At 37.8% G+C, this 16,857-nt stretch overlaps 1 protein-coding gene across 2 annotated transcripts in view; it reads right to left on the reverse strand.

Moving 5' to 3' along the window:
• Positions 1-16,857, reverse strand: part of STXBP4 (syntaxin binding protein 4) — a 179,984-nt gene that overhangs the window by 116,578 nt on the left and 46,549 nt on the right. Inside the window, exons 9-10 of one of the 2 annotated variants that reach the window (XM_064582846.1) lie at positions 16,303-16,409; positions 1,877-1,966 (exon numbers count right to left, since the gene is read on the reverse strand). In XM_064582846.1, coding sequence (XP_064438916.1) covers positions 1,877-1,966; positions 16,303-16,409 — 197 coding nt within the window. The remainder of the gene's footprint in view (positions 1-1,876; positions 1,967-16,302; positions 16,410-16,857) is intronic. The other variant, XM_064582847.1, reaches the window with a different exon arrangement.

Below are 16,857 nucleotides of genomic sequence, written 5' to 3' on the forward strand. Positions count from 1 at the left end.
TGTACTTTTACTAGAAATTGCCCAAAGATACATCTACAAAGCTATTTATGATGGACTTACTTTAAGTAGAGGAAAACCAGAAGTAACCTAAATATTCATCATTAAGGAACTGGCTAGGGGCGCCTGGGTGGCTCAGTTGGCTAAGCATCTGCCTTTAGCCCAGGTCATGATCCCAGGGTCCTGGGATCGAGTCCTGCACCTGTTTTCCTGCTCAGAGGGGAGTCTGCTTGTCCCTCTCCCTTTGCCCCTCCCCCTGCTCTTGCTCTCTCTTTCTCTCTCAAATAGATAAATAAAAATCTTAAAAACAAAACAAAACAAAAAAACAACGAGCTGGCTAGATAACCTAGGACAGAACCATTGGATGACAGGAGAACCATTAGCAAGACTTTGGCAGGGGACACCTGGGTGGCTCAGTTGGTTAAGTGTCTGCCTTTGGCTCAGGTCATGATCCCTGGGTTCTGGGATTGAGTCCTGTATTGGGCTCCTTGCCAATTGGGAGCCTACTTCTCCCTCTGCCAGCCATTCTCCCTGCTTGCTCAGTCTCTCTCTCTCTGACAAATAAATAAAATCTTTAAAAAAAACAAAAGATTTTGGCAGATCTGCACATATTAACTCGAAAAGTAGCCCAAGATATAAGGCCAACAAAGAGAAAAAGAAATAGGAAGCAAGTTGTAAAAAAGTGTGCAGTGTGAAGAGATTTACATAAAAGTTAAAATGCACATATACATTTATTTTTAGAAATATAATTGGCCATATAGAGAAAAAGTCTCTGAAAGGACAAACAAGGTGTGTTTAACAATGACTTTCTCTAGAGGTTGGAATTTAAAAACTAAGGCAGGAAGGAAATTTCTTCCTTTTTTGGAGATGTGTAAAGATTTTGCTTTAATAAAAATTAAGTAAATAACCACAGAATTTTACTTATTTCAGAAAATAATTTAAAATAACCAAAAAAAAAAAAATATTCCTATGGTGAGTTAAGGGTAAATCAAGTAGTTTATACTGCTTTTCCTAAAGACTTGAAAAATATTGGGTTTCTGTGAAAATTAGGGTATACTACATGTGTATAATGTACTGTATGGTAACTAACATAATAAAATTAAAAAAAAAAAGAAAATTAGGATATAATTTAAATTTAATATTCTACTAAAAACAGAATGAAAATATATAAAAAGAACCCAAATCTTAAAGTGTATTTGGGCATGCTGTCTTTTTTTCTCTTAATCATATTACCTTAACTCCAAATTATGTTACCGAGAGGCCTCTGAAACATGCCCATAAACATGAAAAATCGTTATTTCCCAGTGAACATTTAAGGATCCAAAATTGTCATGGCTTGCTTTGTTGACTCATCTAATCTTTGTTGGTTTCTCATCCTTGCCACCAATACAAGAACAAAAAGGGGTGAGAAGAAGCCAGATCTGCAGGTATGAGCAAAAACCACTGTCTACACTGAGTCTTACATGGGTATTGAGAAATATAAGTAATAAGTATGTACACACAAAAAAGGGACTCTTTAAAGGCCTACTGAAGGGCGCCTGGGTGGCTTAGTCATTGGGCGTCTGCCTTCGGCTCAGGTCATAGTCCCAGATCCTGGGATCGAGCCCCGCATCAGGCTCCCTGCTCGGCGGGAAGCCTGCTTCTCCCTCTCCCACTCCCCCTGCTTGTGTTCCCTCTCTTGCTATGTCTCTCTCTGTCAAGTAAATAAATAAAATCTTTAAAAAAAAATAAATAAAGGCCTACTGAATGAATTATAAAATATTTGATATTACTATGAACACAAATAATATCAAATATTTGATAATTTATAATAAATATAATAATATTCTTCGGTTTCTTATTTCTCAACAAAATGTAAGGAGGTGAAATCGGAGATTACCTTGAGTGTATTCACTTCCTCCAAGGCATCATTTCTTTCACCCTTAAGCCTTTCTACTTCATCTGCCTCTAAGGAATCACAGGGAAGAAGCTGTCAACATTAAAACAGAAGAAAAAAGTTATGCATTAGATGCTAATTATGAGAACTAGCATAAAAATCCTTCTTGACGAGTGTTAAGCTTTTGCATTTTAATAACAAAATTTAGTTTCTTACTTTGGAAGTCATTTGATTAGATGAAAGAAAATGTTAAAGCAATCTGGGGTAACTTGATTTAAGCTTGACTTTGTATGGTTGTTATTTATAACAGAATCTAAGTGATTATAAGGTATACATACCCTGTTGTCACCTTTAGGTCATCAATTTTAATAATATAATTTCCCTTAAAAGTCCAAATTCTAAGATTGTATTTATAACGTCTAAAGACTTTATGAGTTATCAACATAAACTAATCCCCAAAGATATCCACCCCAGGTACATGGCATCTGAGGCTAACAAAATGCTGGACATTATCAACCAAGAGAGTTTATGTGACCTCAGTAAAGTTCATTGATTGATTCCATGCCTTGTTTTAACTAAACGAAATGCAGTGTTAACAGCCAAGTAGCTTACAAAGATTCCCACACAGAAACTGTGGACTGAAGGTAGTATTAATAATTCATGCCCTATTGAACAACAACCGCCACAAAATAGCCGAGATGGCAATTCTTCTTCTCTTACTGCGGGCATGGTCTCTCTGACAGTTAATTACAAGGTAAAAAAACAATGATAATCTGATCAAAGCTAAAAATCCAAGTCTGATTACAGCCATCTTGTATGTATAAATTATAACAGAACTGGGTGCCTGGGTGGCTCAGTCGTTAAGCGTCTGCCTTTGGCTCAGGTCATGATCCCAGGGTCCTGGGATTGAGCCCCACATCGGGCTGCCTGCTCAGCAAGAAGCCTGCTTCTCCCTCTCCCATTCCCCCTGCTTGTGTTCCTGCTCTCGCTATCTCTCTCTGTCAAATAAATAAATAATCTTTTATAAAAAATTATAACAGAACTAAAAAGAAAGAAGTATAGAAAATATAATTTAAAGGACTAGGTGGAGAAAATGATTGCTTTATAAGTATGGGCTTAAGGCAGAGATCTTCAGATAGGAGAGGTGAATGCAGAGTAAAAAAAAGATAATAATTAATGATAGTGGTGCCTGGCAGTTAAGCTTCTGCCTTCGGTTCAGATCATGATCCTGGATCCGGTTGCCCGGCTCCCTGCTCAGTGGGGAGCCTGCTTCTCCCTCTCTCTCTGCCCTTCCCAGCCACCCCCCTGCCCCAACTTGTGCACACTCTCACTCTCTCTAATAAAGGAATAAAATCTTTTTTTTTAAAATAAGATTTTATTTATTTATTTGACAGAGAGAGGGACAGCGAGAGAGGGAACTCAAGTAGGGGGAATGGGAGAGGAAGAAGCAGGCTTCTCGCTCAGCATGGAGCCCGATGCGGGGCTTGATCCCAGGACCCTGGGATCATGACCTGAGCCGAGGGCAGCCGCTTAACCAACTGAGCCACCCAGGTGCCCCTAAACAAATAAAATCTTAAAAAAAATAATTAACGGTATCACCACTTATTACGAACTTACTATGTGCAGATACATTGCTAAGGGCTATATACATTCAATATTATATCCTTCCTATAACCTCGTCTCCATTTAACAGATGGGGAAATAGACTCAGAAGTTTAGCAGCTTACCTAATGTTTCACAGCTGCTAAACGGCCACCCCCAGATTCCCACAGAGGTCTGACATTAGTCTGTGATTTTTACTAACCGCCCAACTGAAATCATGATGGAATAGATATGATAAATTCAGGCTTGATTTCTTTTTTTTTTTTTTTTAAAGATTTCATTTATTTATTTTTGACAGAGAGAGAGACAGCGAGAGAGGGAACACAAGCAGGGGGAGTGGGAGAGGGAGAAGCAGGCTTCCTGCGGAGCAGGGAGCCCGATGCGGGACTTGATCCCAGGACCCTGGGATCACGACCTGAGCCGAAGGCAGACACTTAACCGACTGAGCCACCCAGGCGCCCCTAGGATTAGTTTTTAACACATTTTCAAATGTAACAATATTTCCCAAAGTACATTCTAAAGGATATTAACTAGGTTTGCACAAAAGCCAAACAGTGGTAGTGATGGTGGTAGCGGTCCATTTGGTCAAGTAAATTTGAGAAATGCAGGTTTTAGAAAAAAATGAACTTTCTCTCCTGCAGGGCTTTCAACATCCTTAATATGCTAAGGAGCATTTTTAATATCCCCGAAGGAAATAAAATTTAATAACTTGTTGCATTTCCTCAAGTTATTTGACAGTACCCCTGACCACCACACCTTTATTTTGTGGTATCTCACTGGACTAATGTCTGCAAACACAAAGTGTTCTGGGAAACACTGCTACTCAACATTCAGATAAGCCTATTGTTATCTTGCATGCTACCTAAATGTGAAATAAACAGAATTCAAAGGTTTAAATAAGAATCTAGATAACAGAGCTAATTACATATATATTTTATATATATATATTTACTAAGTGAAATTATAGACCGGGGTTTTAGGGATGCGATTATAAACTTCTGAGCTTAAAACATGGAGGCAAATCATGCAGAAAAGGGCACGTGGTACCATTTTCGGAGGCAAAACACTAGGCTTGAACAATCATAGAACTATGACTTAAAAACAAAACAAAACAACATGTGTTATAATCCTATTGCTATTTTAGGCTAAGCAGTGAAAACTTACAGCCAGAGAACTGGCCATAACTGGTACCTGTGAATTCTGTGCAAAGGCTCTCTGTGCTCAGTCATGTGTTAAGAGTTCGAATATGTTTCAACAAAGCAAGCGGCAGATGAAATGAATTGTTGCTATTCAACTTCAAATGATTCCAGACAGATAACTGTTTTCTAACCTTTCAAATCTTGGACTTTACCCTTACCTTCCTCCATTCCTTTCCTGTCTGGTTCTCCCGGTATCATTTGTGACCCTCAGGCCCTCTGACCTCTGAAACACCCCGTAAATAACACTGTAAATCATTTCCACTCTATTCTGGATAGCTACTATTCCACTGGTCTCATTCTGAAACTCAATTCATCTTCAACAGAACAATATGTCTGTTTCAGGTCAATTTTTTTTTTTTTTTAATAAAAGCCTTCCATTAGAAACCCATTCAATTACCTCCTTTCCTTAAAGTTTCTGTATCTTCTCTTATTTTCTCCTTCCTTTCTCTTGCTCACTCCTTTACTTCTTATAATTTGCTTTATATATCTTTCCTCCCATCCCCACATTTTGAAAATAATTATGTTCAATGTCACTAGCTAACCTAGTATTTGGCTAAATAAATGCACCCCTCCATCAACTTTCTTAACTTCTTTGTTTCATGTAACATTGCTTAAGCCATCTGTCCTTGAAACTTTCTTTTCCCTAGGTTTTTAATATCCCACTATCTCACCTACTCTTCAGAATATTTAGGCTGTTTCTAATGACTTAATTTTATTTCTACTCCTTAAATGGGAGAGGGGAGGTTCCCCAAAGTTTGTCCCTTTCTCCTTTTTTCTCTACAAGCTCTCCCTGAGTGATCACGTTCACTGCCACGCTTCAACTATCACCCTCCAAATCATTCCCAAATCCCTCTTTGTGTCCAGTTCCTTATTTCCAATGGCCTTTTGGTTACTTACACCTGTCAACATATTAAACTTACTCTCTAAAATCCAACCTATCATCTTCTCCACTTTTCTTATTTCCCTATCTCTACTGACAGAACCATCCTATTATTAATCATCTTAATTAAAACTCTGCAGTTATCTTTAACTCATTCTCCCTTGGTTCTTACACCCAGATGCAAGTTTTTTTTTTTTAATAATTTTAATTTATTTATTTGACAGAGAGAGACACAGCGAGAGAGGGAACACAAGCAGGGGGAGAGGGAAAGGGAGAAGCAGGCTTCCCGCCGAGCAGGGAGCCCGATGCGGGGCTCGATCCCAGCACCCCGGGATCATGACCTGAGCCGAAGGCAGATGCTTAATGACTGAGCCCAGGCGCCCCCAGATGAAAGTCTTAATAGTGATATACTTGTTGTTGGTAAATATCATGTATCTGTCTCTCCATTCCTTCCCATTGTCCTCACCTTCACCATAGTTCTTAATATTCTATATTTGGACTCTTTCCTTTGCCCACTATCTAGGCTACCTACCACCAGTTTCATTCCCTTTCAAGATAACTAACACTGTTATAAATTATCATTTCTAAACTATCATTTTGATAATGTCACAATTCTCTCTAATGGCTCCTCACTGACTACAAGTACAAACTTCTAAGTGTAATATTTACCCTTTTAGGCCTAACTTCCTTCACTGATCTGCATGTACCCACTTACCTCTTAAAACAACTCGATTACTCTCTGCTTACCATCACATTATATGTATATTTTTATTCATGCTAATTCTCTTATTACTTTGCGTTCACCTCTTAAGCAGATAAAATCCTGTGTATCATCTAAAACTCACTCAAATGCCAAGTCTGTTATGAATCGTCTCTAAATATTCTGAGCTCTGTCAGTACTATGGCCTTACCACGCAACGCTACAGTTTTTTAAACTATAATTGTTTGTGTACATGCATTTCTTTATACAATACATTAAATTCCTTGAGGGACAGGCTTGAGTTTTGATTAATAATGAGCTGGAGCAGCTAACACAAGGCCGTGCACACTGTAGTTGTTTAATGTATATATATCTAATGTTTTACAGAGGAGCACATACTGCTATACACGGTGGGAAATACCTTTTATATCATGACCCCAGTATAAGGGAAACATTACTCACTCACATACAATTCACTATGATACTTTCCATTCTATTCTCTCACTTGTTGAATGGGGGTTGCGATCCACCAAATTGATTTAGCGAGAAACCAAACCGTGGAATGTCTACTTTAGGGAATTAACAAGTGTTCTCTCTGTGATTTTAAGATAAGCCCTGTATGATATTTAGTTAGGATGGCAAACCCACCATCTTATTACGATAGACTCTAGTCTGCTGTTGCTAAGTTTAGAATTCTGATAGATCTAGGCGCCAGCCTTGCTTTTCTTTAAATCATTTTTTTTTTTTAAGATTTTATTTATTTATTTGAGACAGAGAGAATGAGAGACAGAGAGCATGAGAGGGAGGAGGGTCAGAGGGAGAAGCAGACTCCCTGCTGAGCAGGGAGCCTGATGCGGGACTCGATCCCGGGACTCCAGGATCATGACCTGAGCCGAAGGCAGTCGCTTAACGACTGAGCCACCCAGGCACCCCAGCCTTGCTTTTCTATATGCGACCTTGCATAAGCCGCAGGTGTAGCACGGTGTGAATTTTCTAATATAGCAATGATTAGAATCACAGTGAGATAAGTACATTTTTAGATCTAAATGCCGTATTATTCCAAAATCGTGTTTGTTTGTTTTTTGTCAACTAAACAAAAGTAGGACTTAGACTGACTCAGCAATTCTTCCTTCTTGAAACACAGCATCTCAAGAAATCTTGAGTCAGATGAAACGGTGAGCAAAAGCAGCTCGTCACAAAAGAGTACATACTGTGTGATTCTATTTATTAGGACGTTCAAGAACAGGCAAAAGTAATCTACGCTAACATAAGTCAGAACAGTGGTTCCACTGTAAAGGTGGGAGTGGTGGCCAACTGGGACAAAGTTGGTACAATGGAGCCTTTGGTGATTATACAGGAGGTACTAATAGAAATTCATCACGTTGTACACTTGAGATTTTTATACTTTACAGGGTGTCCATTATGCTTCAGCAAAAATATTTTTAAAAAATCAATTAAGGAGGGGCGCCCGGGTGGCTCAGTCGTTAGGCATCTGCCTTCGGCTCAGGTCATGGTCCCGGGGTCCTGGGATGGAGCCCCACTTCGGACTCCCCACTCAGCAGGAAGCCTGCTTCTCCTTCTCCCACTCCCCCTGCTTGTGTTCCCTCTCTTGCTGTGTCTCTCTCTGTCAAATAAATAAATAAAATCTTTAAAAAAAAAAAAATTCTCAGATAAGGAGATGTTGCATCCATGAAACAAGAACAGAAGGTTATTTAAAAAGAACATTAGAGGATTGCCTATGTGACTCAGTCGTTAAGCGTCTGCCTTCGGCTCAAGTCATGATCCCAGGGTCCTGGGATCGAGTCCCACATTCAGCTCCCTGCTCGGCGGGAGGCCTGCTTCTCCTTCTCCCACTCCCCCTGCTTGTGTTCCCTCTCTCGCTGTGTCTTTCTCTGTCAAATAAATAAATAAAATCTTTAAAAAAAAAAAATCATTTATCTAGGGGACACCTGGGTGGCTCAGTCGTTAGGCATCTGCCTTCGGCTCAGGTCATGATCCTGGGGTCCTGGGATCGAGTCCCACATCGGGCTCCCTGCTCTGCGGGAAGCCAGCTTCTCCTTCTCCCACTCCCCCTGCTTGTGTTCCCTCTCTCGCTGTGTCTTTCTCTGTCAAATAAATAAATAAAATCTTAAAAAAAAAAAATCATTTATCTAGGGGACACCTGGGTGGCTCAGTTGGTTAAGCGTCTGCCTTCGGCTCAGGTCATGATCCCAGGGTCCTGGGATCGAGTCCCACATCCAGTTCCTTGCTCGGCGGGAAGCCTGCTTCTCCCTCTCCCACCCCCTCCCGCTTGTGTTCCTGTTCTCACTATCTCTGTCTCTGTCAAATAAACAAATAAAATCTTTAAAAAAAATAAATAAATAAATTAAGGAAAAGACAAGCCAGAAAAAGGAAACACAAGTAAAAAACAACCATCCCTAACAGATGGATTGTTATATTTGACTCTGTTGTTTGTGACAAGATGGTTGAGGGGATATCCATAGTGGAATTTCCCCACTCTCACAGACTGTCAGCATCCTCAACCACAGATTGATTGATACTTCAGATGAAGCACTATGGTGTTTTTTCAACAACAACAAGTTTAGGAATACTGCTACAAAATAATAAGATATTTCTCATTTGTTTCTGATGAGCTACTTGACAAGCAGTGATTTTTGTAGTATTTTTCAAGCTGTGGTACGTGACCCATTATGGAATTTTAAGTCCAAAAATTTAATGAAATAGAACTGAACATTAAATAAGAATGCAATGATATAGAAAACGTAAGTACTACTTTGAGACTTTCGTTTCAGTTATATATGTGAGTATGGTGAAGTAAAAGGTATTCTTATTATGGATTCAAGTGAAAAAAAAAGGGCAACATTTTATGGGGATATCTTCTACATGTTGACAAGCAGAACATAACAAAAGAAGCCTTATAAACTAATATAATGACAACTGCACAACATTTTGATCTGAAGCCACAAACAGGAAATTATTGGCATGCAGAAAACCTTGTACAATTACCATGGGCACTTGGCTTTTGTCATCAAAGTATCACAGACTGAATACACTCTTATCTGCCCTAAAATCATATTGGCTAGAAAGGAAGTAAATTACTAATTTGGAGCACTAGTATTTTTTGCAGCTGCTAAGCAAGCTTTGCACGCTCACCCAAAGTCCTCTGAATTACCTGTTTCTCTTATGTTGTGAGCCACCTAACCACCTTGCCTTTCCCATCAAAAGTGGGGAAAGTAGCTTTGAGAACTGTTTGGCAATAAGAAAACAATGCTCTGCAGTCATCATTAGGTAGGAAAATACGTAACACCTGAAACAGCAGAAGAAAAACAGTGCTCTTACAGGTTCAGTTTTCCTACCTTAAATGCTACTAACTCAGTTCTGATAAGTCAGTGCCTCCATTCTAGGAGACTGGGTGATCTCCCGAAGGTTTCCAAATAACTAGATCACGGGAACTCTCATTCTCAATGATAGGAACTCTAATTTATTGCTATTGTGACTGCAAAATGGTATAGCCATTTTGGAAGACAGTTTGATGGTCCCTTATAAAACTAAACATCTTCTTATGTGGTATATATATACAGTGGAGTATTATGCGCCATCAAAAGGAATGAGATCTTGCCATTTGCAATGACATGGATGGAACTGGAGGGTGTTATGCTGAGTGAAATAAGTCAATCAGAGAAAGACATGTATCACATGACCTCACTGATATGAGGAATTCTTAATCTCAGGAAACAAACTGAGGGTTGCTGGAGTGGGGGGTGGGGTGGGAGGGATGGGGTGGTTGGGTGATAGACACTGGGGAGGGTGTGTGCTCTGGTAAGCACTGTGAATTGTGCAGGACTGTTGAATCTCAGATCTGTACCTCTGAAACAAATAATGCAATATATGTTAAGAAAAAAAAAGAAGAAGAAGATAGTAGGAGGGGAAGAATGAAGGGGGGGAAATCGGAGGGGGAGATGAACCATGAGAGACTATGGACTCTGAAAAACAAACTGAGGGTTCTAGAGGGGAGGGGGGTGGGAGGATGGGTTAGCCTGGTGATAGGTATTAAAGAGGGCATGTTCTGCATGGAGCACTGGGTGTTATGCACAAACAATGAATCATGGAACACTACATCAAAAACTAATGATGTAGGGTGCCTGGGTGGCTCAGATGGTTAAGCGTCTGCCTTCAGCTCAGATTATGATCCCGGGTCCTGGGATTGAGCCCCACATCGGGCTCTTGGCTCAGCGAGGAGCCTGCTTCTCCCTCTCCCTCTGCCTCTCTCCCTGCTCATGCTTTGTCTCTTTCTCTCTGTATCTCTGTGTCTCAAATGAATAAATAAAATCTTAAAAAAAAAACCCCAAAAACTAATGATGTAATGTATGGTGATTAACAATAAAAAAATTAAAAAAAAAAACTAAACATCTTCTTACCATATGAACCAGCAATTGTGCTCCTTGGTATTTACCCAAAGGAGCTGAAAACTTATGTTCACATAAAAACCTGCAAATGGATGTTTATAGTAGCTTTATTCACAACTGCCAAAACTTGGAAGCAACCAAATGTCCTTCAACAGGTAAATGGATAATCTGTGGTACATTCAGATAACGGAATATTAATCAGCACTGAAAAGACATGGAAAGATATGAAGGAACCTTAAATGCATATTACTAAGTGAAAGAAGCCAATCTGAAAAGGCTACATACTGTATGATTCTAACTAGATGACATTATAGAAAGGGCAAAACTATGAAGACAATAAGAGGATCAGTGATTGCCAGGGGTGAGGGGTGCAGGTGTGGAGAGATGAACAGGCAGAGCACAGAGGTAGAATTCGGAGCGGTAAAAATACTATGTATGATACCATAATGATGGATACATGTCATTATACATTTGTCCAAACTCACATAGAACTTACAGCACCCAGAGTGAACCATAATGTAAACTATGAACTCCACCTGACAATGATGTGTCAAGGTAGGTTCATCAATTGTAACAATATACCACACTCTGGTGCAGGATGTTGATAATGAGGGAGGCTATGCATGTGTCGGGGCAAAGGGCATTTGGGAAATCTCTGTACCTTCCCCTCAATTTTGCTGTGAACCTAAAACTGCTCTAAAAACGAAGTCTTAAAAACAAAAAAAGACACCATTTATTATAAGAGCAAAAAAGTGAAAGGTAACTAGAAATAAATCTAACAAAAGATTAATAAAGCTTGTATTGGGAAAAATACATCAAATGTATTATTTGCTATTCAAGAAGATAAAATTAGGGGTGCCTGGGTGGCTCAGTCCTTAAGCGTCTGCTTTCGGCTGAGGCCATGATCCCAGAGTCCTGGGATCGATCCCTGCATCAGGCTCCCTGCTCAGCGGGAATCTGCTTCTCCCTCCCCCACTTCCCCTGCTTGTGTTCCCTCTCTCACTGTCTCTCTCTCTGTCAAAAAATAAATAAAATCTTAAAAAAAAAAAAAGATAAAATTAAGAAGTCAAAACATGTTTGATAGGAAGACTTAAATATATAAAGATGTTGTTTCTTCCTAACATAATCAGTACAGTAAGATTTTTGCTAGAACTTATTTGGAGAAGAAAAAAGATTAGCCAAAGCAATATATAAAAAGAAGAACAAAGTGGAAGAATGTGTTATTAGATATCAATACTTACGAAGCAAAGTGAACCAGTACTGAAGAATTTAAAAATGCCCCTGTGCAAGTATTGGAAATCTTATAAATGACAGAGCTGGATTGCAAATAATTCATCCATTGAAACATGAATTTATATTTTAAAAATTACCTTTATAAAAATAATTGATCAAAATTTATATATTTATATTTTTTGATTGTGTACCAATAAGTAGAATTACTACTCAATTCAGAAGAAAATTTTAATGTCAGAGCTTATGAATACAGTGAATTAAAACAAATAAATTTTAATCATCTAAATTTTTTTGCAAAATAATAATAGGATGGTCAATGACTGATTTTTTTCAATGACTGATTTTTACGTATACTGTAATTCTTGAAATTATAATATATCAAGGCAACATTCTAGAGTAATATGGAATAAAAATATAAGTTAGCAGAGAAAAAGGAAAGATGATAAATTTCTGAGAATAAGAATTTATGAATGAATTTTCTTTTAAATAAGATGATTATAAGTATCAAAAACTATAGTATTTAGATTCCATTAGATACATTTAAAGGGTTATGTAACAGTTTTCTTTAAAAAAAAAGAAATTATTTATAGTCATTGGAAACCAAATTAAAACATCAACCAAAAGAAAAGTGGTATTACTTTATGATTAGATTGAGTAGATTTTAAGGCGGGAAACATTCTAGAGATGAAGAGATTCAATGTCCTGTCAGGATATAACAATTCTAAAATCATATATACCTATAATACAGCCTATGATATGGAAAGCAAAAATCAGCAGAACTAAAGGAAATTTTTTTTTTAAGATTTTTAAAAAATTTATTTATTTATTTGAGAGACAGAGATACAGAGAGAGAGAGAGCATGAGCAGGGGGAGAGGCTAAGGGAGAGGGAGAAGCAGCTCCCCGCTGAGCCAGGAGCCCGATGCGGGGATCGATCCCAGGACCCTGGGATCATGACCTGAGCCGAAGGCAGACGCTTAACCATCTGAGCCACCCAGGCACCCCAGAGCTAAGGGAAGTTTTAAAATGAAATGCCTCTTGCTCAATAACTGATAATAAAAGAAGATAAGAAATGAGTCAGGAAATAGAAAATTTGAAAAAAAAAAAAAGGAAACAAAGTTTGAATCACATGATTAACAACCTTGACCTAACTGATGTACAGGGAACACTGCACTCACTTCAGTGCAGAACAGACATTTCAAAAGATGGGAAATATTTCATAAAATTGACTATATGCTGGATATATGGTCAAAGGATTAATGCCATGGAGAAGGTGTTTCTAACTTCAGTGAAGGACACTAGAAATCAGCAACCAGAAGGGAACTATATGACTAGAAAATGTCTAAAACAGTTAAAAATCAGGGTCAAAGAAGCAATGACAATGAAAATATTACATACTGAATGATAATTAAAATATGATCTATAGAAATTTGTGGGTGTGATAACTGTAAAAATTGTGTAGTACCATCTATGAGATAAAAAGTAGTATTGCTAAAATATATTAAAAACCTAAAAAAATTCCGTGTTATTTTTTAAACAAATTTTAGTATCTTGATGAAAGGGCAATTTTCTAGAAAGATATCCATTAACAGAATTATTCAAGAAAAGGACAATAACTTGAATAAAATAACCTTAGAAGACATTAAAAAAATAGGAAATATGTCCTCTTCCAAAAAGACCTAGGCCTAGACCATCTGGCATATGAAACATTTTCAAACCTTAAAGGAACAGATCAAGTTTCTTTTATGTAAGCTGTTGCAGAAAAATAGAAATGGCATAAATTTTATAATGTTTAAATAATTTTTAAATAAGTAGATATAAAATATTACAAATCTTATTTATTAAATAAGATAATGCTAGCTTCTTTTAAAAAATTAAAAATGTAAAATGGCTCAAATATCATGAAAATTTATTTTTTGGTCACTTTTGCAGCTCCTGTTCCAACAGTAATTCAGAAAAAATTAAAATTTTGTGGGAGAGACAAAAATGTAATTAACTTAAAATGCCTACCCAGAAAACCCAAGACAACTGAAAAACAGAATAAGGGAGTTCAATAAAGTGGCATTGCACAAAATAACCATTCAAAAATTTGTATCTTGGGGAACATGGCTGACTCAGTTGGTGAAGCATGCAACTCTTGATCTTTAGGTTCTAAGTTCCAGCCCCACAATGGGTGTAGGGATTACTTAAAAATAAAATCTTTAGGGGCGCCTGGGTGGCTCAGTCGTTAAGCGTCTGCCTTCGGCTCAGGTCCTGATCCCAGGGTCCTGGGATCGAGCCCCGCATCGGGCTCCCTGCTCCGTGGGAAGCCTGCTTCTCTCTCTCCCACTGCCCCCTGCTTGTGTTCCCTCTTTCGCTGTGTTTCTCTCTGTCCAATAAATAAATAAAATCTTAAAAAAAAAAAAAAATAAATAAATAAATAAAATCTTTAAAGAAAATTATTATCTTTACTAATAATCAATTAGAAAATATAGTGGTTAAAAAAAATCCCATTTCCAATAGCAACAAAAACTATTGCATACCTCTTTAGACTAACAAGAAATATTTAAGACATGTATGAAGCAAGATACAATTTTCTCTTTCCAAAATATCAACAAACACCTAAATGAATGGAGAAATAAATCCTATTCATCTCTCCCAAACTACTCTCTTAATTCAGTGCAATTCCAATTTAAAAAAGTCCCAATTAAAATTTTATTACCATGGCAAAATGATTCTAAAGATCACTGAGAAGATCAAAACCAAGAAGTTAAAAAAAAAATTGGGGCGCCTGGGTGGCTCAGTCAGTTAAATGTCTGCCTTCGGCTCAGGTCATGATTCCAGGGTCCTGGGATCGGGTCCCACATTGGTCTCTCTGCTCAGTGAGGAACCTGCTTCTCCCTCTCCCTAGACCTGCTGCTCCCCCTCTGCTTGTGCTCTCTGTCTCTGTCAAATAAATAAATACAATCTTAAAAAAAAAAAAGAAAGAAAGAAAAAAAATTAAGGACTTAGCCTACCACGTAACAATGAACCTAGAAATATATGCCTAGAATAATTAAAATAGTAAGGTACTGGCAGAGAGAAAGTGATCAATGGAACAGAGTGGTGGGTCTAGAAACAGATCTGTGTATCTAGATAGAGAATTAGTATAGGATAAAGTTTGTATTTCAAATTAGTGGCAAAAGTGAAGAAGGATAGTTACTAAGTAAATGATGGTGGCACAAGGACAAGTGGTTATCCATTTGGGGCCCTAACTCATGCATAGATAAGAACAGATTTTGAGTGAACTAAATACATAAATTGGGAAGACCCTGAATGATATAATAACACAGAAACTCTGTAATGAAAAGGACTGAATAATTTGATATATAAATATAAATGTCATAAATATCAAAGTTCTTTTTTTTTTACGGGGCGCCTGGGTGGCTCAGTCGGTTAGGCGACTGCCTTTGGCTCAGGTCATGATCCTGGAGTCCCGGGATCGAGTCCCGCATCGGGCTCCCTGCCCGGCGGGGAGTCTGCTTCTCCCTCTGACCCTCCTCCCTCTCATGCTCTCTGTCTCTCATTCTCTCTCTCTCAAATAAATAAAATCTTAAAAAAAAAAAAATTTAAAAAAAAAGTTCTTTTTTTTTTTAAAGATTTATTTATTTATTTTGAGAGAGAGACAGAGTGGGCAGGGGGAGGGGCAAGGCAGAGGGAGAGAGAGAATCATCAAGCAGACTCCCCGTTGAGCATGGAGCCCAATGTGAGGCTTGAGCCCAGGATCCTAAGATCATGACCTGAGCCAAAATCAAGAGTCGGCAGCTTAACTGACTGAGCCACCCAGGCGCCCCTAAATGTCAAAGTTCTGTAGAACAAATGACTTGTGAAGTTAATAGGCTTCACAACTACATTTTACATAAAGCTCAAAAAAGACAAAAGAATACCTAAGATCATGACCTGAGCCAAAACCAAGAGTCAAATGCTTAATCGACTGAGGCCATGCAGGTGCCCCATCCTTCATGTTGATCTGGATGCTGACACATGAGGATGGTTCAGACTGTAATTTTTCAGAGGGTATATACACTTATGAGTACTTTTCTGTGATATATTTAGGGAGGAGTAGAATGAGGAAATACTGAGAGAGGAGGAACAGAAGAGATCAAGATGAAATTTTACTTTTTATTTTAAATTAATCTGTGTTTTCTATATTCTCAATATAGAAATACAGAATATATTTATTCAATATTTTATTTATTATTTATTCTATATTTATTCAATAAATATAGAAAACACAGATTAATTTAAAATCAAAAGTAAAATTGAGAAGCATATAGTATGTGCATAATTTTTTTAAAAGTGAAAAATGAAAAAAAGGCTACATATACGACATATAACAGTCAAGACTTATGATCTAAGCACAATCAAGACATTTCTGTAAGGCACACCCTACCTGTGAATCTAATATGCTGGAAATATCACGTGCACTGACATTCACTTCATCCAACTGCAAGCAAAACAAGTTTCTGGCAACCTGGACAAAATCTGAAATGGAATACACTTCAGTAGGAACACAGCATTTAACATCATCTAAATACACTTACCTTTTTCTAAATGAAGTTGAAGCTATGCATTATAACACTTCCAACTTAACTTACTTTTCAGTGGATTACCTTAAGGTAGTATTAACTGATGTGACAGATAAATACAACCTCAAATAAAAAGTGAGAGATAAACCAGTTTTAACTTACCTCAGTTAACTTTGCTGAGGTTAATAAATCAGTCAAGATAACAACAGAGCACATACATATCACAGGCATATCTATTTCTGCAACTCTTTTCTCATGAGCAAGAACTTTCTCTGAAACATAGGACAATATTGTGACTTACAGCTTTTCTAGCTCGAGCCAGAGGTTTAACAATAATAATAGCAGGAGCTAATGTTTACATAACAGCCTCTGTGTTAGGCACAGTGCTTTGCTATTCTATCCTCCCAACAATTTTCTGA

Source organism: Mirounga angustirostris, unplaced genomic scaffold (genome assembly GCF_029215605.1).
Source record: "Mirounga angustirostris isolate CCGP_5_RB_7025 unplaced genomic scaffold, mMirAng1.0.hap1 SCAF_17, whole genome shotgun sequence".
Taxonomy (NCBI): domain Eukaryota; kingdom Metazoa; phylum Chordata; class Mammalia; order Carnivora; family Phocidae; genus Mirounga; species Mirounga angustirostris.